Source organism: Brachyistius frenatus, unplaced genomic scaffold, assembly GCF_029030835.1.
Source record: "Brachyistius frenatus isolate BFR_SWC_R1_liver_20210118 unplaced genomic scaffold, ASM2903083v1 Contig_37, whole genome shotgun sequence".
NCBI classification, from domain to species: domain Eukaryota; kingdom Metazoa; phylum Chordata; class Actinopteri; family Embiotocidae; genus Brachyistius; species Brachyistius frenatus.
In genome coordinates, this window is record NW_027210636.1 from 1,320,001 (window position 1) to 1,340,633 (window position 20,633).

Here is a 20,633-nt window from a genome sequence, read left to right on the forward strand (position 1 = left end):
TTTTTTTTTTTTGTACTTTTCAACGTGACACCTTTCCAGGAGTTAAAACGTGGTGAATAATAAGTTGGAAAAATGTACGAGGCCGTCGCAGGTTATTGGAAAAATGATTTAAGAGTTTTAAATCTGTTCAAGGTTCTCCGTATTGAAAGGAAATTTAAAGCCACATTAATCCGTATTTCCTACAGTATTTTAAGAGTGGATAAAATAACTGTAATGTAAAGGGGGGGGGGCGCTTGTGTAGTTTAATTACCGCTCTCTGACCTTAGCGGTTCGGTTCAACACGTTTTAGCCTCTTTTAGCTCACCGTTTTTGGATTTTTTTTTTTATTTGTTGTTGTTGTTTTTTTTTGTTTTATTTCGCCTCGCTGCTCTTAACCAACCTCATTTCAAAGCTGGTTTCGGACATAAAGCAGATAAACTCCGGCGTACGCGACCCAACTACCGGCAAATAGCCGAGTCAGCTGAAACAGACGCATCTTTTTTTTAATGAGTTGGTGGAGACCAAAAATAGACTTAAAAGGATTTTGAATTTCAGGAATAAACCAGCAAAATGTTCCTCCATAATATCATATCAATTCCTGTTTTTGACAAGACACGTTGTAAACACTGACTGACACGTTATGATCTACAGACTTTTAATGATGTTTTTTTTTTTTTTTTTTTTTGTTTTAAGTTGTTAGCTCTATTTTGGCTTTCAACACCCGAGGGAAGGATCAGGGCTTTTTTTTTTTCTTAAGCACCTAATGAACAGGCTTATACCTGCCATTATTTTTCATTTGCGGTTTACTAGCTGCTGTTTGATGCCAGGCAGATGGTGTGAAGTGTTTTTTTTGTTCCGCGTAAAACAAAGAGTGACCGAAGCCAAAACGATAAAAATGTGGGCGGTAAAACCAAAACAAACGAGCTGAAAGACGCACTGCAAAGATGTCGATCGCGTCGCAATAATTAACGCCAATTCAAGCAAACTGCGCAATATTTGCACTTTTTTTTTTTTTAATTCCTGTAATTTTGCCGCAAAAATTGTCGTCAGCAGAAGCTGTGCTGGAAGTATTCGGGCGTAAAGTGTTTTCACACAAAACTCGCTTTATTAACACAAATAAATCTGCATTTACAGTCAGTACGGCTCTAAAAAAAAATCAGAATTCAAATATTTCTGTGACGCGCGGCAGGAAGTGAATACATATTTATTCCTTTATCATTTAAAAAAAAAAAAAAAAAAAAAAATAAAAAAATAAATAAAAATGTTCGATCTGAACTTTTTTCAAATTCCTGCAATTGAAAAAAATAAAATAAAGTAAAAAATAAATACAATTTTTCAATCTGAACTTTATTCAAATTCCTGCAAATGAAAAAAATAAATAAAGTAAAAAATAAAATTTTCGATCTGAACTTTTTTCAAATTCCTGCAAATGAAAAAAAATACATAAATAAAGTAAAAAATAAATAAAAAATTTCAATGTGAACTTTTTTCAAATTCCTGCAATTGAAAAAAAAAAAAAAAAAAAACTCAATTAAAAACTGCAAGTTACATCGCAATTTTTGAGAAAACTACAAAAAAAAAAAAAAAAAAAAAAAAAAAAAACTCCTGCAGGGACTCCGTGGCCAATTCGACTAATAAAAAAAGGGCTGATGTCGGTCCAATAGGTGGACGTATCAGTCTGAGCCCGGAGGAGACGGAGGCAGATTAGAGAAGCTTAAAACCCGGCGAAGGACGGAGATCTCTCTCTCTCTCTCTCTCTCTCTCTCTCTCGGTCTGCGGTTCAGACTCTGTTCTCCACTGTGGCAGCTCTTCTATCAACAGCTACTTATAAAAGTCCCGGAGTTTACATTCCTGGAGAGGACATGTTATACGAATCGGGGGGTGTGGTGGTGGTGGTGGTGGGAGGGGGTGGGGGTGGGGGGGCGCTCGGCAGGAATTTAAAATGGAGAAGATGAATCCCCCACGTTACGCGTCCGTACGGTAGTCGGAGGGGCGAGATGGTTTATCCATCCGCAAAAGGTCGACGGTCTCGAAACGCGTTGCCAAACACAACAGCCCCCCTCCTCCTCCCCCTCCTCCTCCCTCTCCTCCTCCATCCCCCCGTCCTCCGGTAGAACATCCACAGGGTACGTCTTACCCCCCACCCAGATGGTAGCGTCTGGGTCCCGTCCAGCACAAAGTACTTTTCCAACATGATTTGTTGCTAAAAACGAGTTTCCCTGACGAACTGTTTTTCGGAGAGAGGAGAAAGAAAGAATTCACCGTGACGGAGAATGAAGCCGTTTGCCGGGACGAGACGTGCTCTGGAAAGGCGTCCGGCCAGAGAAGAAGATGTTTCCCATGTAAGAACCCGTCCCGGAAGGTTTTTGGTTCTTTTTGCGTTCTCAGAAAACGAGTTTAAATAAGCGCAGGGGAACGACGGCCGCCGAGGAATTACCGCGATTCAAATCGTAGCGCGTTTAGCGTTAGGAATGCCGAAAGTACCGGGACGTTCCCACCGCGTCCGGTCGTATTCTGCAGCGTGCCACTCGGGCTGTCCTGACCCACAATCCTTTGCGCAGCGGACGTTACGTCACATCTACCGAGCCGCCGAGACGGTCGGTGGCGCTCTAAAGCTCCGCCCACAAAAGGAAGAAGAAGAAGAAGAGACGTTGAAAGGAAGCGTACTCGTTCCAAATCGCATCCTTTTTCTTTTTACTTCAAAACGTATCGCTACGGATACGACCGAGAAGGTCAAAGTTCAAGACGCATTTTTAGGATGAAGTAGTACGTCCTGTTTGTACACGTACTACACGCAACAGTACATACTTTTTAAGGGAAGATGCAGTCCGTACTAAAAGTTAAAAAAAAAAAAAAAAAAAAAAAAAAACATAGTACGCGATTGGGAAATTATTCATGTTGAGATCATGAAATTGCAACGAGAGAGCCGGTATCGTTTTATACGTCAGCATAAACGTAATAGTGTGTATAAATTAGGGCGGGGCAGAATATCAGCGTTATGAATATTGTTAATTTGATGAAAAAGGACACCGATCTTGTTAACTTTAAAATATGACACGCCTCTAATTTTGTCTTTTAGTTTACTGTCAGTCGGGCAAAAATGTCTAATAAACAAACTGAATCCATGAAATCTCTGGATTTTTTTTTTGGACAACAAATGTGATCATTGTTTGATTGCAGATACTTTCAAGACATGTGACTGCGGGGGGGCCGGGCGGGGCCGGGCCGGGCCGGGGGGTGGGTGGGGGATTTTTTTTTTTTTTTTTTCCAGTGTTGAAAAGGACACTTCATCACTTTTCAGCTGCTGAGTTTGTGTGAATATATCATTGAAATATATGACAGAAGACGCAACATGAGGTCCAAAAAATTTGGCAGAATGCTCCTCTGAAATAAATTTCTGAAGCAGCCCTCCTGGTGGGAAAGCACTTCACTCATATTACTCACAGATGCAAAAAAAAAAGGCTTTAAAAACTTTTGATGTGGCCTTTTTCTCTTTGAATGCGGAGGAGGCATTCGTCGTGAGAGCGATGGGCAGCGGGGGCACGTGGGAGGGGAATGGGGGGGGGGGGGCACTTTTATTACTGCTCTTTGACTCCTTGGAAAAAAATTTTTTTATCTGTACCCTTTAAAAAAAATGTGTTTTGCTGGATGTGATTAACGGCGCCGCATTAAAAATCGGTTCTAATAACAAAGTCCTCTTTATGTTTGGGGGTGAGGGGGAGGGAGAGGGAATTAAAATACAAAATAATAAAAAATAAAAAGTCACGAGACTCACCGTGTAGCTTTTATCTGGTCGGGCTTCTGTCTTCGAAGATGGTGACCTCAACCTTGGTGGGGTTCAGTCAAGGAAAAGAAGCTGGAGCGAGGTTATGCACATTCGATTGAAAGGAAATTAAATTTCAAGTCTCATCATTTTTTTTCATTTAAACAAAAAAAACAAAACACTGGCAATAAAACAGTGGCTGTTGTTGTAGTTTGGAACTTTTTTTTTTTTTTTTAACGAGCTCATAGTCCACGCTTTTAGCGGTGACATTTTTAAGAGCTCATCGTGCTGTCGAGTTTTGGAAGTACGCTAACAATACCACCGACTCCTCCAGCATTACAGGAAGCATTACGGGGCTCCTGGCTAGCATGAGTCCACATGATACAACCACAGACTGGATGGAAAAGTGTTCGTGGCTTCCAGGTCTGAAAAATGAAGCCGATTTGCGGAAGCGCCTTAAACCGCAATACCACCGAGTGCCACTAGAGGTCGGCTCCAAAGACTCCCATTCAACTTCTCTGATAAAAAAATAAAAAAAAGTTATCAAGGTTTTGCTAGTCAGTCACAGTGGAAAAATCTATATTTCCAGAATATATATGGTGAAACACAAAACGTTTCCTCGGTTCAAATGTAAAAAAAAAAAAAAAAAAAAAACTTTTCAGGTGAGACGTTTCCCGTTAATCCTCCAGAGTCGACGCAGCAGCTCCGCCGTGTCGGCAGAAATAATCCAGATCGCTGTCAGTCCTGTAAAATTATAGGCGAGAGTGGGAACAAAGCTCAGCTGTGAACAATTTCAGTCATATTTTGTTATCCCTAATCTCCTGGTGCCGCCCAAGTCCAATTAATCGGGGATGTTGAGTCACACACACACACGCACACACACAGGATGTCGGTACACCCGCTGATTTTATGCAGATGCTATGGATTACATAGGAACTTTTATCTGCCGTTTTTACAGGGTATCCCTACATCGCGCTGGATTTCCTGTAAGCCGCCTCCGACTGCTGCTTTCCATTTTCGTCCAGCAGTCAGCGGCGGCGAGAAGGGGCCTGTAAATCACCGCGTCTATTAGGTCATCGCGAAAGCTCCTCGTTCTGCTCGAAAGCTCCGGTTCGATTGCATCCACATTTCCTTCTCCCGATTTCTCAGGGTACGTTCAAACAAGTTAAAAGTCGACCGAGATAATTCCCCACACCGGTGTAGCCCCCCCCCCCCGCCCCCCTCCCTCCTCCCCCGTACGTCCTTTATTACTGCATAACAAGGTTGTTGGGTTGTTGTTGTTGTTTTTTCCCCTTGGTAATACGTAGCGACCGCTTCTATTTTTTTTTTTTTTCCCTTTGTTTGAGGCTCATGGAAATGGTAGGATACGACTCGCAGGCCTCTCTCGATGGGGTCGGTGAGCAGGAGGCCTCGCGGTGCGTAGACCTTATCGTTCTGCTCCTGAATGTACCTCGCAATCTTCTTCAAAACCTAAAACAGAAAAGAAAGAAACAGCGATCCCATTTTTAAAACACACAAAAAAAAAAACAATTTGAGATTATTGGATGGATTGCCGTGAAGTTTTGTGCAGACGCACGATCGTATATAAAGAGGCAAGAACGGGATACCGTGTCCCTTAGGGAAGAAAAAAACAACAACCTCCAGCTACTGGTCTCCTCGGTTCCCAAACATTTTACAGAGTGTTGTTAAAACAAGAAATGGTGCAAAAACAGTGGTAAACACACCCGTCACAACTATTTTGAGATGCGTTGCTGCCATCAAAATAACAATAAAAATAAGCACCTATTTTACATGAAAACAATAAAATGTCTCCGTTTCCACACTCGATATATTATATTTGGTCTATTTGTAATAAAATATGGGTTTATGGGATTTTTTTTTTTTTTTTTTTTTTTTGCAAATCGTTGCATTTTGTTTTTATTTTCATTTTACAAGGCGGCGGTTTTGGGGAAAAACATTTTTTGGATTTCTTTATCCCTCAAATAAAAATCACAATAAAGCGGCGCTTATGGTTTCATAACTGACACTCCGGTATTCTATCAGACGGACCGCCGAAACTATTTCACCGAAAGAAAAGGTCACGTGTAGCGTTGCACAGTTTCCCCTCTCATGCCGTTACAGCCTGGAAGCAAAACGAGCAAAATCTCCGCCTGACTAAGTGCAACCGGCGGATCCGACAGGCCAACCCGACGCATTCTTGAGCCGAACAGCTGAACAACAGACGGCATTACTTTGGTAACGATCAGTACATTTAAATTACCCGACTTTTATGAGCCCACATAAAAAAACAAAAAAAACAAACCAAGCCAAACATTTTTTTTTATCCCCGCTCAGTCCCGTCCTCTAAAACAAACTAATTTAGAGGATTCCACTGATGCACACGAACCATTTACATTCTGACCGAAATGGGATTTTACATTGAGATAAATCATATTTATTATCGAGCTTTCTTAGAGGTCATAAATTGTCTCGGTGTTCGGCCAAACTAAAAGTATCCACAGAGCAGCAAGACAACTTACTCACGAGTGTCAGTGATAACCACCTGCAGTCATCTCTACTGTCAACTGTGGACCGAGTCATTGACGAAACTGTGATGGATAATTCTTTGTCATTTTCTAAACTTTGTAAAATCTAACAATTCATGCAATAATCAAGAAAACAATTAGTAAATGACTTAATAATGAAAATAAGTCATATTTGAAGCCATTGACTGTATATAAAAGTGGTCTGAAAAAAGATGCCGATGTAGAAGTGCCTTAAGGTGCGATACCACCGAGTGCCACTAGAGGTCGGCTCCACAGACTCCCATTCAACTTCTCATGAAATTTGAAGTCAAAACATTTTTTCCACGAGTTATCGCGGTGTTTTTAGCTAAAGTCGCTGCCTTTTAGTAGTTTTCTGGCAGTCTATCTGAAAATAACTATTATTATTTAGAAAATGGCATGTTTTTGGGGGCGTGTCTGTTTGATTGACAGGCCTGTGGTGCAGTCAGGTTACAGCTATCGGTGGGCGGGACGTAGTATCGGCGCGTTACCAATCAGATCGAGTCAGATCCACCAGCGCCCCCCCCTCCCAGTTCGTCCAAATATGGTCACTTCCTGCTCCAAACTGCTCCGAACTAGGCTTCATAATGGCCGTTCACAAACCGACGGGTGACGTCGCTGGTTGACTAATCTTTTTAATACTTTATACTACCAAATGTTTCTTTCTTAAAAAAAAAAAAAAAGGAAAATAAATATATCCGTTTTGAGATGTGACCTCGACACGACCACGCAAACTTTACGTACCGAAAACTGACTAGATAAAGCACCGAAGCTTTAAAAGAAATACTTAAATTAAATTTCTATACAAGTCAAAAGAAGAAGATGCGATTTTTTTTTTTTTTTTAAAAAAATCCCAACAATAAACTGACTTGGTGCCTGGGTCATGTTCCCTGCAGCTACTGTGGCACCAACAACAGCTTATTGCCTTATTTTGTATTTCCCCCCCCAAAAAAAATAGTTTCAAGCTTCACCCCCCTACTCGTTGTCAGCGCACCAGTTTGTGCAGGTAAAAGGTGTCCCCACCTTCTCGTAGTGAGTCTCCATACACAGGAAGACGGTGTACGCCGTGAGGCAGGCCAGACAGCCTTCAATATACGACTGGCTTCCCAGCTTCTCCGCCTCGGCGTACAGGTTGTTCAGCATCCGCACCGTCTCCTCGAACTGCTGCTTGTCGAGCTGAAATACATGGAAGCACAAAGACGGGGGGGGGGGGTTTAAAACTTTTTCTTTTTTTTTTTTAAATCACAGCACGGAGCCAGGAGTTGTTGTTTTTTTTTTTTTACTTTGGATGGCGATATTCGAGTGGAAACGCCGTCGTCTTAGCACCGGATCGTTTTCTTTCCATCTCGAGATGAATGAGGGGCTGGATTTTCTCGGACTGCTCGTACATCAACGGGGAAAAAAAAAACCGCTGGGCCTCCGTCCACGCGTTTGGAAAAACACCTCCCGAGATGATTAGGATGCCTTGGCCGTGCTCTCTGTGAATGTTTCCACTTAATAACTGACAAGGATGGGAGAAAAAAAGCAGGACACACACGGTGCCGGTCCGGGGGGGGACGGGACGGGACGGGACGGGACGACCGCTGATGGTTTCACCGCCTCAGTTGTTACCGTATCTCAAAAAAATTTGTCAAATGTAGGTTTGGACACTGATGGGTGGGGTGGGGGGGGGGGGGGGCACGACCAGTCGCTAGAATCGGTCTAGTCGCTCGTCCACAACGGTTCTTTGCGAAAAGGGAAAAGACGGGCGTCTCCAAACCAGACGAGGCGCCGAGCCAGCCAGGAGCCACCGGAGAGCTCCGAAATTAAAAAACCCGTCCAATGTTCTGCTCCTTCGTGCCCGAGGAATGCAACAAGAAGCTCCAACGCACCGGCGGTCTGAAGGCGCGTTTGGTCTTCGCCATCCTTTACCCCCCCCCCTCCAACCTCCCCTCCCTCCCCCCTCACGAATTATCAACCACAGAGGCTGCAATTGAAACCACATTTCTCTTGTCTTTCCTTTTTCCGCGGCCATATTAGCAAAAAAATTTCAGGTTTTTACAAACTCGAGTGAGAAAGAGGCCATTTTCTTAACTGTAACCGTCGCCTCACGTAATGTGAACTGGGGGGGGGGGGAATAATTATTCTGGAACAGGTCAGAGAAACAATCAATTAACGACACGCCCTCTGGAACGCTTCGGCGAGCGAGTTGCCAAATATTTGAAGCGGCAAAGAGCCACCAAAAATAATAAAAAAATAAATTAAAAAAAAAACTCCCACCGCCGAGGAACGTAGCGGTCTGCGAGGATGTGATGTTACAGCGTGCGAACCCTCTGCAGAAGTCGGCCGGGATCAGACAAAAAAAAGAAAAAGTTGGCTCGCACGAAACGTCCTCGCAGAGTGACAAATGAAATAAGTGTCCCGAAAAGGAAGACACTTAACGGTTCGGCATTATGCTGCGTATTTTATAAAACTGGGATTACAGCAAATTGTTAAAGTATATATGTGGGAGAAGTTTTTATGATGGGGGAGGAGGGGGGGGGGGCTTTTAGTCAAACTGTTCAGGGTGTGTGTGTGTGTGTGTGTGTGTGTGTGTGTGTGTGTGTGTGTGTGTGTGTGTGTGTGTGTGTGTGTGTGTGTGTGTGTGTGTGTGAGAGAGCTGAATCCTACCAGAAAAACATGGGAGACCACCCAATCCAGAGGGAAGTGCCAATAAACCAGCGTGTGAGCCGAGTGTTGTGAAGCTGCTCTTCTAATGTGGCGCTGAGCGGTTTTTATTTATTTATTTATTTATTTATTTAGTTTAATTTTGAAACCGTCCTGTGAACTCCGAACTGTTCCGAGTTGTTTTTTAATGTGGCGGTGAGCTCGCTCTGTCTCGGCGACCTCCGTCTTCCTCCTCCGGGGCTCAACCGACGTCTGCCGTCAGCCGCGGAAAAAAAAAACCAGTCCGGCGTGGGTTTCCTCGAGGATCAAGGCTCTACGGTTTTGACTTTTCTTTTTTTTTTTTTCCCGTCTGCCTGCTCGTTGGCGAACGTTATTGCGAGCGAGTCGGTCAACGCGAGCACAATCGTGAATTGAAACGCGTAGGACCGACGGTCGGTCGCTGTTTGGACTAACCTGCACTTAATGAATAGTTAAAGGGAGGACAGCTGCTCTTCAAGTAGTCGAGGCTTAACGACCAGGGAAAAAAAAAAAACACAAAACGAAATCGAATGAACCTAAAAAGTAAAAATCTTTACATATCCATCTTTAAAAATCGGGTAGTTTCTGTTCTTTCTTTTTGCAGATGTCTCCTGCCACAGTTCATGTTTTGGATCTCTATGCTGTCCTTTTCTCTCCCTGCTCTCCTCTCACCTCTCCTCTCCGCCCACCTCCAAGACCGCCCACCTCCGAGCCTGGGTTAACAGATGGCTCCGCCCATCTCCGAGCCTGGTTTAGTTAACAGATGGCTCCGCCCACCTCCGAGCCTGGTTTAGTTAACAGATGGCTCCGCCCACCTCCGAGCCTGGTTTAGTTAACAGATGGCTCCGCCCACCTCCGAGCCTGGTTTAGTTAACAGATGGCTCCGCCCACCTCTGAGCCTGGTTCTGTTGGAAGTTTCTTCCTGTTAAGAGGGAGTTTTTCCTTCCCTCTGTTGGAGTTTTTTTTCCTCCTATCTTGTGGGAATTGTTGAATCGTTGAGTTCCTCTGTATAATGTTGTAAAGTTAAAGGATTTGAATGTGTTAAAGCTCCGTGAAATAACCCGTGTTGTGATTTTTTTTTTTTTAATTGAACTGAACACAACATAATGTTTAAATCGTACGATGATATTCTAAAACAAAAAAAAAACATGAAAACGCGCTTGCCTGAAATTGAGACGATATTTTCCTTATTCTCCACAAGTCCTTAAACGAGCCTCGACACCGGCGTCAATTCATCCAAAAGATAAGACGAGAGGTCGCGGAAAACACAAGTGTCTGTGAGCAAGAGGTGCGACCGGCGTGTACTCACCCTGGTCTCCAGCTCGGAGGGGAACTTGGTTTGGAACTGGCACACGGTGCCGTTGGTGTAATCTCTCTGAATGAAGACTTTGGCAGCGACGGCCGCCTGCTGCCGCATGTCCTGCAAACTGTGAGTCTGCGGAAACAAGGAGGGAACGGTTGATTCACGACGGACCGCGACATAACGGTGGAAGCGTAACGGCGGCGATTTATTTACGCTTCACGCGGGAGACGAGCCGAGAGGAAAAAAAAAAAAAAAAAAAACGGTTCAAAGTGCCGACGTATATTTGCGTAGATTGTAAATTCTTCAAACTGCAGAATATTTGCGATGATGTGCACGGCGTGCATAAACTTTCAAAGAAAAAAAAAAAAAAGCTCATAATTTACACGTACGTAACCGTTATTACAGCTTTCTTCTTACATTTTTCTGCTGTAATTTTGTGTCCAAACAGCGAAATAACACGATTTAAAACCTCGAACGGCTCCATACTAAAAGAAATTTTTTAATTATTACTGAAGATTTTTTTTTAATCTTAAAAGATTTTTGTGTCATTTTCTTTTGTATTTTGGGTTTCTAACAGCTTTGTACTCGGTGCCCTTTTAATTCAGGCTGCATGTGGGTTGAGGCCACTTTGAAAGGTGAATTGCAAAGACAGAAATTGAAAGAAAAATTCACCAGGACTCTAGAATTTATTCACTGTTGTGGGAATAAAAAAGAAAAAGAAAAATCCACTGCGCGTTGGATGTATAGTGACATTCAACCTCTCACGAGTTCTTCATACTGCCTCAAATGTTCAAAACCAAAAACATAGCACTGTATTTTTTTTTTTTTCCCATAATCTTCACAAATCATGCAAATAAATGTTTTTAGGCGAGGCAGGTTTAATCGTAGAGCGCATTTCAACAACGAGGCAATTCAAAGAGCTTCGTGTAAAACCATTAAAAACATCAGGCAAAAGAAAAGGACATTTAAAAACAATTAAGAAAACGATGATTAAACCACTAAGCGAGCTAAAATAAAAATAAGATAAAAGTTACAGTGCAGATTAAAAAAAAAAAAAAGAAAGTTAAAGTAATGAAACGTATTAGATTTGATTACTTGGTTAACTATGAGCCTTCAAGAAACACTGAGACCATCTGCTCCTGGTTTATTGGAGGTTCTCAGCAAATATATACAGATATCAAATATTATTATTATTATTATTATTATTATGAGATAAAAGAAAGATAAAAACATATCTCTTTACATCAGCCTATAACGAGTTACTCTTGAAGCTCTCCTGCACTTCGAATCTTTAAAATGCATGTTGCTCATTTTATATTTTAACTGTTTAATTTCATGCATTTTATATGTTCTCATGCATTCGATCTGTTCTCATGCATTTGATCTGTTCTCCTGCATTTCATCTGTTCTCCTGCATTCGATCTGTTCTCCTGCATTCGATCTGTTCTCCTGCATTTGATCTGTTCTCCTGCATTTGATCTGTTCTCCTGCATTCGATCTGTTCTCCTGCATTCGATCTGTTCTCCTGCATTCGATCTGTTCTCCTGCATTTGATCTGTTCTCCTGCATTCGATCTGTTCTCCTGCATTTGATCTGTTCTCCTGCATTTGATCTGTTCTCCTGCATTCGATCTGTTCTCCTGTATTCGATCTGTTCTCCTGCATTCGATCTGTTCTCCTGCATTCGATCTGTTCTCCTGCATTCGATCTGTTCTCCTGCATTCGATCTGTTCTCCTGCATTCGATCTGTTCTCCTGCATTTCATCTGTTCTCATGCATTTGATCTGTTCTCCTGCATTTGATCTGTTCTCCTGCATTCGATCTGTTCTCCTGCATTTCATCTGTTCTCATGCATTTCATCTGTTCTCCTGCATTCGATCTGTTCTCCTGCATTCGATCTGTTCTCCTGCATTCGATCTGTTCTCCTGCATTCGATCTGTTCTCCTGCATTCGATCTGTTCTCCTGCATTCGATCTGTTCTCCTGCATTTCATCTGTTCTCATGCATTTCATCTGTTCTCCTGCATTTCATCTGTTCTGCTGCATTTAGTCTGTTCTCCTGTATTTCATCTGTTCTCCTGCATTTCATCTGTTCTCCTGCATTTCATCTGTTCTCCTGCATTTCATCTGTTCTCCTGCATTTCATCTGTTCTGCTGCATTTAGTCTGTTCTCCTGCATTTCATCTGTTCTCCTGTATTTAGTCTGTTCTCCTGTATTTCATCTGTTCTCCTGTATTTCATCTGTTCTCCTGCATTTAGTCTGTTCTCCTGCATTTAGTCTGTTCTCCTGCATTTCATCTGTTCTCATGCATTTAGTCTGTTCTCCTGTATTTCATCTGTTCTCCTGCATTTAGTCTGTTCTCCTGTATTTCATCTGTTCTCCTGCATTTAGTCTGTTCTCCTGTATTTAGTCTGTTCTCCTGTATTTCATCTGTTCTCCTGCATTTCATCTGTTCTCATGCATTTAGTCTGTTCTCCTGTATTTCATCTGTTCTCCTGCATTTAGTCTGTTCTCCTGTATTTCATCTGTTCTCCTGCATTTAGTCTGTTCTCATGCATTTCATCTGTTCTCCTGCATTTCATCTGTTCTCATGCATTTAGTCTGTTCTCCTGTATTTCATCTGTTCTCATGCATTTAGTCTGTTCTCCTGTATTTCATCTGTTCTCCTGCATTTCATCTGTTCTCCTGCATTTCATCTGTTCTCCTGTATTTCATCTGTTCTCCTGCATTTCATCTGTTCTCCTGTATTTGATCTGTTCTCCTGTATTTCATCTGTTCTCCTGTATTTCATCTGTTCTCCTGTATTTCATCTGTTCTCCTGCATGCCATTTCTTTTCTATACTTTGAAATGTTCCTATAAATCTGTTTCATGTGAAACACTGCATGTGGTTCTCTCGCTGCGAAGCTGCATTTCTTCTATGAAAGGTTCTCTACAAATAAAAATCTACTATCGTCATTGTGACTTTTTTTTATTTTGATTTATTTATATTCCAACAAATGTTTTCAAACCGGGCGAGAAAGCTGGAAAAAAAAATAAAAAATCCTGAAAACATAAAACGTAAACGACAAACAACAACAAATGCTTTAACGTAACTTAAATTAATAAAGGGGGATGTTTTGAATTTTAGCTCACACCTGAGCTCGCCTCCTCGGGAAAAAAAAAAAAACAATAATAAGATTTAAATATGTTGTCGGCTTGTTAGCGGAGAAGCTGCCTTAGCGGGCTAAGTTAGCCTCCGACCGGGTTAGCAACCGGAACCGAGCCTCCCCCCTCCACCCCCCCTCCACCCCTCCGTCTGTGTTTCAGACAAAAAAAAACACCCGAAACTCGTCACATCACGGATAAAACGCTCAAACAGCACTGACACGTGGAACAACATCAGCTTGAAATTGATCGTTAGCTTACCTCCGCCATGTTGAGCAAGATTTCTGTTTACCTTCCGCTGCCAGCTGTTTAGCATGTACTACGATCTAACACTTCCGGCGAGAGAGAGGGGAGAGGGGGGGGGGAACCTTTCTTCACTAACAACGGTTCCGCGGTGGAAAACGGTTAAATAATTTCAGTCAAACAGGAGCGCAACTTCAAAGTCTTTTAATTTAATGCTACTATATATTTCTATGACACTATTTATAAGGAACATTTTGATTTTTTTTTTTTTTTTTTTTACTCCACAGTCTAAATTTGTGGCAGCAGTTTTTGCTTCCGCAGAAATATGAGTATATGAAGGATGCACTGAGGAGAGGGGAAATATGTGGCCTTCATCAGTGATTAAAGAACACGTTTTTTTATATATATATATATATATAAAAGTGTTGCTTGTTGGAGTTTTAATCTCTTCTGAAGGAATTTAATTTGCAGAGTGAGCAATTTTACTTTTTTGTTGTTTTACTAATACATTTTGCTTTGAATTTGTCTTTCTGTACCTTAAGTACAACGTTGAATGCTTTTACTGCTGTGTGCAAATGAGTTGCCATGCATCAGTGCAATCTTTCTAATACAAAAAAAAAAAAAAAAAAACAGACACAAATGAGAATGGATTTTGCAAAACACGACAGCATCCTTTCAAACTGTCGGAAAAATAGCTGAAGTATATTTATAGTAAAGTATGCACAAACTCTGGTTTTGTCCTTTTAATGGGACGCGACCGTCTTCTGCGGCTCGTGTGTTTTTTGTTTTGTTTTGTTTTGTTTGGAAATTGTAAGTCTGAAGACAACAGAGAACTCTGTTTATGGTTTTTCTGTTTCCACAACAGCATCAAAACTTAATACCAGAGATGCAGATGGTCCTGGCGTCCGACCATCGCAGACCCCAAAAGCCACAGATGTGCAAGCAGATACATTTACAAGTCTGAGAGTAATCCATCTTGTTTCGAGGCTTTGGGCTTAGAAAAAAAAAAAAAAAAAACAGTACACACAACCAAATATCACATTACTTTTTAATATTTGTGGAAAAACCGTCCATTAGGGGTTTTGTCGCGGAGAGTTCAAGCAGCTACTTAACCCCCCCCTCCCACCCCTCTCTGAAAAAAGATGAAGTGTTGGTAGTAAGTTCAGCCTGACAGCTGAAGCGCCCACTCTTCATGCCTCTTCGGTGGTATTAGAGCAACAACTACTACTGTTCGGTTTAAGAGTGACTCACCACGTGAGGAAATGCATTTTTCACACGGCACATCCCCGAAGCATCACGAGGCCCGGCCCCTGGCTTTTTCAGAGGGTAAGTAGTCGACCTGTATAAATGTAAAAAAATAATAATAAAAAAAAAAAATCCTGCTATCGCCTCAGCGTGAAGAGAGACTGCTAATGAGCACCATTTGGGCCCCTTCAGTTTAACAACACATGCTGGTTAACAGCCCACGACAATGGATTTACTGCCGCTCGGGCCGCTCTTGCAAGAAGGGGGAATAATGGACACACAATACAGCCTCTATAGGTGACCACCTCTGCCCCCCAGTCATAGAAAAAGAAACTGCAGCTGGATCATTCAACCCCGGTAAAATGTCACTGATTATCCTGTTTCAGGTGTTTTGATAATGCAAAAAAAAAAAAAAAAAAAAAAGTCCATTTTCTTTTTCATATTATGAACCACAATGGGAGTGAAAAACTGGCCACCGAAGCAGCAGTGTGTGGACAACATGGGGAGTGAGGTGAACCTCAGCCTGTAAGGTGGTGGTGGTGGTGGTGGTGGGGGGGAGGGGGGGGGGGGACCTGCTCAATTATACTTTAAAAAAAAAAAAAGTTTTCTGGTCATTTTTTTCAGTTTTCATGACTTTTACCCGAAGCGGCTGAGTTTAACCGCAATTGCTCAATCTGGATTCTAGCAGAGAGTAATTACCAAAAGTGGAGGCAAATTAAAATGAAATGATCATTTTGCACTAAATGCAATACCTAAAAAATTTTTTTTTTTTTTTTTAAATCCCTATTCGAAAGCAATGCACCTCATATCCACACACACACACACACACACACACACACACACACACACACACACACACACACACACACACACACACACACACACACACACACACACACACACACACACACACACACACACACCATCAGGCAACATTAAAGTGAGTGAACAATAACCTCGAAGGGAGACTTTAAGTATCATTTTCAATTCTGGACTTTTACTTGTAATGGAGTGTTTTAACATTACATGGTATTGAAACATTGACTTTATTGAACCCCGTATAATCTCACAGCGGTGTACTGGCCTCCCCTATACTCCCTCTTGGACCTCTCATATTGCAGCCATCCAGATCCCCGGTGAGGCCTTTTCATGCTTTGGCTGGAGATTCAAACACACACACACACACACACACACACACACACACACACACACACACACACACACACACACACACACACACACACACACACACACACACACAGGAGTCCATCCAAACACAAGCTGGTTCCTTTTTACTCTGAGATTTACGGCCCAGCCAACGAACGACTAAAAAGGAGCTACAACTGGAATCTTTTGCCATATCGGTGTCCTTGGCCGAGGGTTTATGCAGCCGGTTGTGTTGCAATGCTGAGATCCTCACATCACTTCATCTTCTCTCCGTCTCTAGAGCTCCGAACTGCCCCCCCCCCTCCGCCCTCCTTACCCCCCACCTCCCCCCACCCCTTGTGAACATCCAGTGAAAGCCAAAGCAGAGACAGCAGCAGAAGTGCTGAGCTGTTTCTGACAACAGCCAAAGCGTGTACATTTGTTCTCGGTGTCTGGAGAGCAGTGAGTTTTTAAGCGACCTCTGTTGGCACACCGTAGGAACTGCAGCAGTCTGAACAAGTCAGGTACACGTGGTTCCAACAGGTAGAAATAAGTCATTATACAGGTCGATTATTTACGAGATTTATTTTTTTTATCATTTGCATGTATTCATTTCTGCTATGTTTTTTTTCAAAGTTTATTGTGTATTTCTATTTTTGACTGATGTTAAGTGGCACCTGCCTAAATAAAAGACTCAGAATGTATATAAATAAACAAATAAAGGAAGAAATATACAAATGTATAAATAACTAAATAAGTGTATACTGGAAGAAATACAGAAATAAGAAAAATGAGATGTGTTTAAAGAAATGTAAACATATTTTCATAGAAATCCAGATTAATTACATTGTTTTATGCGTTTCGTGATTCATTTCTGTATTTACAGTATTTCAGCTATTATTATTTTATTTATTACATTTTTTATTTGCCAACTGTAAATGCAGAAATGCTGAAAACAAACTCGATCTGCAATGTGCAAAAACTTGTAAATGATAAATTCTCATTAATCTCACAAATTATTTTTACGCCATTGATTATTTAATTATGTTTTTATTTTATGTAAAATATATCATAAAATGTATTAATGTCATGCATATTTATTCATGTCTTAATGATTAGTAGATTTTATTGTTTTATTTATTTAATTATATGTTTTATTTATCAACCTCAGCATTGATGTATTTATAAATGATTAAGTCATATTCGTAACTTAATCCATAGACGTCCTCTAAATGTTGTTTTATACATTTTAATATCTTATCCTGCGTTGATGTTCAGATTTTCATTTTATTTCTTAACTTTTTGGTTTCTGTATTTATATATTTATTTATTGGCGATTAAGCCATTTTGTTTCTCCTCCATTGACATCCACTACTATACATGGTGTATTTTGGCATTTATTGATTTATGTTCAGTTTTTGTTCAGGTTCAATTTTCATATTTGAAGCTGTATGTGGAGGAGCATGTTAAAACTCCAGCTTGGACTTGTTGCTCCAAATCGGTGCTGGCAAACGAAAGCCAGAGATTCCAGCACCTGCCCACATCATTATTCAGCCATTGACATTCATCAACAACCACATTAACCACCACAGCTAAAAGCAGCGCAAAACCAATCTCCGGATTAATCATTTCATCTTTTTATTTTATTTTTTATTTTTTTTACACACGAAGATCTGGGTTCGTTTTTTTTAAAATTCAAAGCTTACGTTTGAGTGACTTGAGAAATGTGCCGCGTGTCATGCCTCAGTCACACGTGTTTTAATGTGCTGCACCACTCAAGAGTCCCTCATGCCACCCCAAATTACCAGCGTAATGACACGGCGTTATTACCTCACCTCCACATGACTCACAGGCATCAGATGTGGTCGACAGCGCGCACTCAACAGCCCGTGGAAATTCAAACAATCACTTTCCTCAAGATGCCTGGGACGGATTTAAAGGGAAACATACATGCCTCTAAATGTTTATTAGCTGTTTAATATCCTGTTTAGGGTGTCTTTTATCAGTTGGGTGCTGTTAAGTCCATCGGTTAAGTCACCGTTTCCTGTCTAGGTACCCCGGCGGTCCCTGAAAAAACACATACAACCTTTAAAATGAATCCTCGGAGTTGCATGGCATATAAATATGCAACTAAAATGACTATCAAACACTTTATTTCTAGTGTTTAAAGATTATTTATCTTACTATGTGGTGCAAAATTCAACACAGAATGGCATAAGCTCCCTATTCATGCGAGCAGGATGTGGGTTACCCTCATGTCGGGCATGCTTTGACTGGCATGGAGGGAGTCAGATTACCTCATATTTCATTCAGCAGTCTGAGAGGCATTAATCATCCCGTTAAATCGAGACAGTTTTATTGCATTGTGTGTGTGTGTGTGTGTGTGTGTGTGTGTGAAAGAGAGAGTGTGCTTATAACGCACATTTAGCTCTACCGCTCGCTTCAGACCTGCACCCGAACGTCCAACTTAACAAGCAGAAGTCTGTGCAGCCGGTGCATTCCTTCACAAGTCCGATGACCAAAACGTTCCTTCGGTAAAGCGGCAGCCAAAAGTTTCTCACCACTAAAGTCGCTTTGTTTTGTTTTTTGATGCCTCCTCGCTTGGTTTTGTTCAACGTTAAAGACAATAGTGATGTGGCTCAAAACTTACAGACCTAAAAACTGTGAGCTGCTGTTCAGGGCGGTATTAAATGGGGCAACTGTTCAGGTGCTCCAGTCCCAAAAGATTTTGGCTTACTCCGTATTATTTGGGTCTATGTGATTTGAACGACCGCAAATTTGCGTGACATTTGCTCCACTGATGTATTATAATAATCAACGTCGAGTCCTCCATCCTCAGTTTGCAGCCTCAAGCCTTTCTGGAGCACGACTTAAATTTTTTTTTAAAAAAGGGCCAGTATCCTGTTTTACAAATGACTCTCGCTCTCACAAAGTTCTACAGTCCTTTTCGATATTCGTGTAGGAATGATGTTTCCCTGAATTCATTAAAAATGGGCCAAAATAAACGCGAGAAAGAAGCTGATTTCATGTTAGAAACAGCCTGCGTGTTTTGGAAAACTGCCAATTTTTGGGGCCCTCGGACTTGTTGAGGGACCCTTAATCAAAACCTAGCTTTAATTGTTGTTTAATTGAACAACCTCTATAACCTATTCTTTCCAAAAACAACACAAAAGACTTAAAATAATATTAACAATGATAAATTTTTTAAAAAAAGACAATTTTGCTGCCCTAGCCAGCACCTTTCTTGTCATTTCTGGCATCGATGGCACATGATCGGTGGAGCAAAATTTGATCGGCTTAATGTTGGTTTGATTTCTGCCAGAACTGATCATTTATCCTGAGTATCCCAGATGTTTAATCTGAATTATTATTATATTTTTGTGGTCTAAATTTAGATATTTGAAACTTAAACATTCGATTCTTAGTTTGTAAGCACTTAAGATGAGGATTTGACATTTTCTGATAAAAAAAAATCTTCAGACACATAATTTCATTACAAAATGAATTACAAAATGAACAATGAATTATTTGTTCTTCTGGGTTAATATAACATATAAAATCACAATTTGGGCTTAACCCTCCCGTTGTCCTCGGGTCAAAATGACCCGCAGCTGTGTTCAACCAAGTTCTGTTTTATTTCTATATTTTTATATTTTTTTGGGATCATTGGTCATCATTCTTTAAACAAACCCTCACAGCCTCCTTGTCACCAATGATCCCCAAAAATATGAAAATAAAATAGAACTTGGTTGAACACAGCTGCGGGTCATTTTGACCCGAGGACAATGGAAGGGTTAAATTTAAGGATACCCCCCCCCCCCATGTTGCATAGTTAGCGCTAAAAGTTTTTTGACAGGGAAATGTAAGAAAACGTCCAAGTCAAATTACAAGCAAATTGCAGACTGCAAAAAAAAAAAGAAGCATAATTTGAATGTCATACTTCATAAATATTTTTGCCGAGATCTGGGAAGTGATTTTGGGAGGGGTTATATGGTTTTAATTTACAGTCATGTCAACGTCCCTGATTCATTTTCAACCTTGGGTTTAAGGTAACACGTTCCAGTAAACAAACAAAAAAAAGACTTTACAACTTGAAGGCCTTTTAATAATTTGCATACATTATGCCTAAAATATATTTGAAGCGCGTTGCATCTGAAGTTTGTCGTGCAGACCTCGGCAGTCTCTTGCAGCCGAAGTGATTTTGCAATTGATTTTAAAAAGAGAGCTCAGTGAATGCGAAGCTTGCCAGCGTTTCTCAAGGAAAAGACCAAACTATCATGTGGAGGTGATTGGTTAGAAACACACAGATGTTGCACACAGATGTTGGAGCCCATGGCAACACGCTCGCCCCTCTCCGTAAACAGAGGCGGCTTTGTTCACGAGACGGGTTCCGACTATGAAAAACATATCTGCAATCAAAAGCTGTGTTTTCTAACTAAATGTTTGATCAGAAACACAAATTTCTTGTTTGTACTGTCTCTTTCACTTCCATGTGAAATGTCCCCGCGGCGGCTCACGTGACTGCAGACTTTGCAGACTGTCGCTGACAGAAACGTGGGAGTCGTTTCTCTTTTTTGCGATGCTCGGTGAACTGGAGGAAGGG

The 20,633-nt window shown here is 41.2% G+C and overlaps 1 protein-coding gene across 4 annotated transcripts in view; it reads right to left on the minus strand.

Annotated features, from left to right (window-relative positions):
• The window catches only part of LOC138622632 (golgin subfamily A member 7-like), a 24,299-nt gene extending 10,560 nt beyond the window's left edge, over positions 1 to 13,739 (minus strand). For 3 of the 4 annotated variants that reach the window (XM_069701542.1, XM_069701539.1, XM_069701540.1), the window contains exons 1-5: positions 13,658 to 13,739; positions 10,259 to 10,384; positions 7,309 to 7,461; positions 5,111 to 5,212; positions 3,755 to 3,806 (exon numbers count right to left, since the gene is read on the minus strand). In XM_069701542.1, coding sequence (XP_069557643.1) covers positions 3,765 to 3,806; positions 5,111 to 5,212; positions 7,309 to 7,461; positions 10,259 to 10,384; positions 13,658 to 13,666 — 432 coding nt within the window. In that variant the 5' untranslated portion in view covers positions 13,667 to 13,739 and the 3' untranslated portion in view covers positions 3,755 to 3,764. Of the gene's footprint in view, positions 1 to 3,754; positions 3,807 to 3,929; positions 4,487 to 5,094; positions 5,213 to 7,308; positions 7,462 to 10,258; positions 10,385 to 13,657 lie in introns of those variants that run through there. The other variant, XM_069701543.1, reaches the window with a different exon arrangement.
• Positions 13,740 to 20,633: the final 6,894 nt, after the last annotated feature.